The sequence below is a fragment of the Beta vulgaris genome, chromosome 5 (genome assembly GCF_026745355.1).
Source record: "Beta vulgaris subsp. vulgaris cultivar EL10 chromosome 5, EL10.2, whole genome shotgun sequence".
Taxonomy (NCBI): Eukaryota; Viridiplantae; Streptophyta; class Magnoliopsida; order Caryophyllales; family Amaranthaceae; genus Beta; species Beta vulgaris.
Window position 1 is genome coordinate 35,857,052 of NC_079206.1, and position 5,744 is coordinate 35,862,795.

Here is a 5,744-nt window from a genome sequence, read left to right on the forward strand (position 1 = left end):
TGTTGGATAACTGACCAATAGTGTTAGAATAGTTTTATAGAACCATTATTTTTAGGAAAGTATAATATTATAGTAACATTCATTTTTTTTAGTACCCTTTATGGAGGAATAAAAGCCATTATTTATTTATATGAGTGAGTAAGAATTTATTCTGGGTACGTGATGGGAATATTTTTATTATTTAAATTTTTATTATGTTATTATATTCTTGCTTGCTTATTTGTACTTGCACGTGTTGTGAATATATTTTACATAGATGATTATGTGATTATTAGAGAACATTTCATGTTGAACTTGAAACTAGTTGAGAAATTATTTGTTGATGTGATCTTTAATGATCAAATCAAATGTTGCCTTCTTAGATGGACATGTAAGTTATGTTGGAACCTAAAGTAGAGTTATATTACTTTCAGGTCCTGAAGTAGAATGGCTAACACCAACGACCTAGTTGTTGTTATTACCCTCTTGGCGGAGAAATTGACTCAGGAGAGAGATGAGCGTCCTGAGACTGCTGGGAAAATGTTTGAAAGACTAGCTAAGGTTAAGCCACCATACTATAAAGGGCAAGCTAACCCAACCTTCTTAGAAAACTTGATTAGGGAGTTTGAGAAACTTTTTGAGGTTGTGAATTGCCTTGAAAATATGAGACTGGGTCAGGTTGTGCTATATCTGAAAGATGAGGCTCATTTATGATGAAGAGAGAGTGGAGCTAGATTGAGTGTTGTTGAAGGATTCAATTGGGATGCATTTGTGATTGCCTTGAGAGGGAATTTTTACCCTGCCTTTATGAGGAAGCAAAAGGCCCAAGAATTCATTAACCTTAGGATGGGTAGTATGACCATCTTTGAGTACTACGACAAATTCATAGCCCTGTCCAGATTTGCACCTGAGGTTGTAGCCACTAAGGAACTTAAGGTCAGAGGTTTGAGCAAGGATTAATTAATGAGATACAGTTGGGATTAGGAGGAGAGACCTTTTGTAATAACCAGAAAAAAATATTAGTAAGAGATCAAAGGTTAAAGTATTATTATAAGATAAACTAGTCCCTAAGATCTTATATACGTTATTTTGTTGTTTATATGATTATTTTAGGTAAAGTTATGTGCTTCCTTGGCTTTGTACATTTGCTCAGGGAAAGTTATATGTGCATACATATATCATTTATATTAACATTATAGTTTATAAAGTACTTTAAGGGTCATAGATTAATAAAATTATCAATTACTAGTTTCTGAGCTTATAAATATATCTAGTAGGATTTTTAGTAAGTACCACATAAACCTAGAATGCTCCAAACTTATAAATGGTTAACCTAATGACTAACGTTATTTAGTCTTTAGAATCGTCACTAATATGTTTACCTAAGGACTGACAATCGCTACCCATTGTAAGACAATATGCAAAATACAATATTAGTTGGTTTCGGATTTGGTGATTCTATGACATTTGGCGACCTCTTTTTGACTTCTTTAATGATTATGAGTTGAGAAGTTACGTAGGTTGCCAAGCAATGTCAAACTGTATCTAGGATGATAAGGTTAGAATACCTTTTTGACTACATTGTAGGTGTTAGCAATCAATTTGATTTTTGCCTCCAAACACTATAAATACAATGCCATCATTCATAAATTGAGATACAACAAAAGAAAAAAAATCCAAGACAGTTAAACAAAGGGAGAGAGTGTGAGGACGGAGTATAGTAAGTTCAATATTAGGTATCATTGATATTATCAGGTACATTCTTGAATACCCCTTTTTAATGTTATTTTGCTACAATGTGTTGTTATATTAATCTTTTTAGTAGAAAAATAGTTTTACTTAATAATAAATGTACATTGTGATTTGCAAATAATGTGGTTATAATGCAAATGATATTTGTCACATTATGATTTATATACAAAGGCGATTCTAAAAAGATTATCATATGTGGTAATAATGAGGTTATGTAAAGATGTTACTATGATAAAATAAAATGGAGGTTCGTGGTGGAGGAAAAAGATGTTATTATGAAATGGAGGTTCGTGGTGGAGGAAAGATGTTAAAATAAAATGGAGGTTCGTGATTTGTGTTGGAGGAATGAATTATATACGGAGTGACGTACGTCATTGTAGGGGTGTGCACACGGAAGTATCAGGAGAGGCTAAAGGCCTGAAAATATTATTCGGAGTGACGTACGTCATTGAAGGGGTGTGCACACGAGATTTGTCGGAGAAACTAAACCAGATCATGTTACACAATTATAACTGTTTCTTTTATATAATTATCTGCAAGGTGTTTTTACATGGTATTGAGAATGTACTGGACCCTTTTGGGTTGACTGTTATAAAATGTTTTGTTTTCAGGTACCAGTATTGGAAATGGGCAAGAGTGAGGATAAAAAAAACTTAGGATTAATATACTATATGTTGTTAACTTATGTTTTATAATATTAGTATCATGTTTAGGTTGTTTTCGCCTTGTATTTCTATTATTAGGAATACGGCAGTAATGTCTTGTAAACTCTTTATATCCTATAATAATTAAAGATGTAATATTTGGTTCGATCCTGGTACTGGCATTTGATGTTCTTTTATTATAATTATATAAATTACAGGGCTTTATAGTTTGGTATCCGAGCTACTTTTAAAACAATATAATATTACAAATAAAAGTAAAAGGAATAAAATATTAATAATTACATTAGTAACCTATTTGAGAGAAAGGGTTGGGGTATTTTTAGTTTATTGCTTATTGAAGTTATCTCATGATATTTATAATTTGTTTTATTATCTTAGAATGGCAGGACCAATTGTTCCATAGGCACTAACGATGGATCCTGACTATAATGTCATCGATCACATCAATCGTTTAGCAAGAGCTATTGATGCATTTAATACTCACTTCTCTGAATATGGAATGACTGTACCTTACTTTTCTTTTGCTCTTGTTGAAACTCTTCCAATGAATGCTCCGTGGGATTCCTTTAAGAATAAGTATAGTGACCTGATAGTTAATGGGTTTCCAAATTGGGAAAAATACTTAAGGTTTGGATTAGGAAGACCAAGATGGACCCCGACTTTTGAAGAATTATCGGGAGAACTGCTAGCTTATGAGAGGGACCACATGGTATTTGTCTCGAATGATGAGACAGAATCATGTGGAAGTATTGATCTCAATAAGGACCAGGATACAACAGGAAAGGATGGCGACGAGTAAGGAAGATATCAAGCTGAAGAAACTCTTTTATATATTAGGTGTTAACCATTTTTGTCTGTATAATATGTTGACACTCGGTTTAAGGTGATGTAGGGTGCATAGTTTGTTGTTTTCACCCAATCGGATGGTTGAATAGAAATAGGTTTGATTAATGTACTAACATGCTATGTATAATTTCATGTATATATATATATATATATATATATATATATATATATATATATATATATATATATAGGTGTGTTTGTTTGTTTATTATACTCCTATTCATTTCAAAAATGCTAAACTAACCTAACTGCAAATATGATTTTAACTTCAATCTTTTATGTATATAGGATAATGGAATCTGCAATTAACCACTCTACACAAGAAAACCAACCAGTTCCAGACCAACGGAGAGGGAAATATTAAGGAAGTCACATCACTTTTATTTGAAATGCTTAAAAACAAAAGAAATCATGAAGAAGAAGAAAGTGCAAGGTATTTTAGAAAAATGGCCAGTTATAATCCTAAAACCTACGACGGAAAACCTAACCCTGTAGAATTTGAGGATTGGGTAAGAAGTATGGATAAATTGTTTGATGCTATAAATTGTCCTGAAAAATGGAAAGTAGGATTTGCTGTTTATTATTCAGTTGGGCAGGCAGATCTATGGTGGGAAACTATGAAGGAAAGGAGAAATAATGAAGATTTCGGATGGACTCAGTTGAAGGATCTTATGAGAGCAAAAGTTTACCCATCAGCCCTGAAAAGACAAAAAGAAGAAGAATTTAATCAATTAGAGCAAGGCAATAAGTCTGTTATGGATTATGCAGCAAAGTTTATGGAATTGTCCCGATTTGCACCACGCCTGGTAGCAACTGAGGAGTTAAGAATGAATAAATTTGAGAGAGGTCTTATTGGGAACTTCGTGACCGACTTTCCACCCATAATTGTCATACTACCAAGAGATGTATGATAAGGCATCAAATGCTGAGAGAATAATTAGAGAAAGAGAGGCAGAAGATGTAGTGTATAAAAGGAAGTGGGAAGGAACACGTACTACAAATAGAAATTTTCAGAAAACCAATATCGGGAATGCAAAACCCTTTGTACCTCCAATCCACTATCCAAAACCCCCTTGTGCCAAATGTGCTTATTTCAACCATTCAACTGAAAAGTGTAGGTTTGCAAATAATCGTTGCTATACTTGTGGGAGTATAAGTCACTTAAGAAAGAATTGCCCGTTAGAAAGAGGTAGAATGCCAAATGCAAAAGTAATCCATCCCTACACCTCAAAACCTACCTCTAGATATCAAGGTGGAGCTATCCAACGTCAAAATCCAACTTCTGGTCGTGTGTTTATGATAAATCCACAAGAGGTCGAAAACTCAAGTGAAGTAGTTACGGGTAACATTTCTATACACTCTTTCCCGATACATGTTTTATTTGATACCGGGGCATCCCATTCATTTATATCCATTACCATCTCTAAAAACCTACATTTGGATCCTAGTGAGCCAAATTTAGAATTTTGCATTAGCCTCCCTACAGGAAATATCATCCCATGTCAAACAATATATAAAAATTGTCCTTTAAGCATAGAGGAAAATATATTTCATGCTGACCTAATTCAATTTGACCTTAAGGGATTTGATGTTATTTTAGGAATGGATTGGATGAATAAACACCGTGCCATAGTTGACTGTCAAAAACAATCTATAACCTTAGTAAATTCTGAAGAAAAGATAGTTACATTTCAGAATAATAAAACAAAACTAGAATCTAGAATCATCTCTTTTCTTCAAGCACAAAAGATGTTGAAACAAGGTTGTGAAGGATACCTTTGTGATGTTATTAGTACTGAAAAATCTGAACTTGAAATTTCTGACATCCTGTTGTTAGAAAATTCCAAGATGTCTTTCCTGAAGAAATGTAAATATGCCTCCGAAAGAGAAATTGATTTCACTATTGAGTTAGTACCTGGGGTAGCACCTATCTCAAAAGCACCATATAGGATGGCACCTGCAGAATTAAAGGAATTGAAGATACAACTTGATGAGTTATTGAAAAAGGATATATTAGACCAAGTACGTCACCGTGGGGAGCACCTGTTTTATTTGTAAAGAAAAAAGATGGAACCCTAAGGTTATGTATAGACTATAGAGAACTTAACAAGATAACCATTAAAAATAAATATCCTTTGCCTCGTATTGATGACTTTTTGACCAATTACAAGGTGCGTCAGTATTCTCAAAGATAGACTTACGATCTGGATATCATCAATTAAGAATCAGACCTTTAGATATTCCGAAAACTGCTTTTAGAACGAGGTACGGGCATTATGAGTTTCTTGTTATGCCTTTTGGTCTTACCAATGCCCCAGCTGTATTTATGGATCTTATGAATAGAATTTTCAGACCTTATCTAGATCATTTTGTTATTGTGTTTATTGATGATATCTTAGTATATTCCAAAGATAAGAGGAAGCACGAGGAACACTTGGGAACAGTTCTAGAAACTTTAAGAAAGAACTAATTATTTGCAAAGTTTAAAAAGTGTGAATTTTG

General features: G+C 33.3%; 1 protein-coding gene across 1 annotated transcript; it reads left to right on the top strand.

Annotated features, from left to right (window-relative positions):
- Positions 1 to 3,688: 3,688 nt before the first annotated feature.
- On the top strand, positions 3,689 to 4,153 carry LOC130591400 (uncharacterized). The gene has a single exon (XM_057394707.1). The coding sequence runs from the start codon at positions 3,689 to 3,691 to the stop codon at positions 4,151 to 4,153; it is 465 nt and encodes a 154-aa protein (XP_057250690.1).
- The last annotated feature ends 1,591 nt before the right edge of the window (positions 4,154 to 5,744 follow it).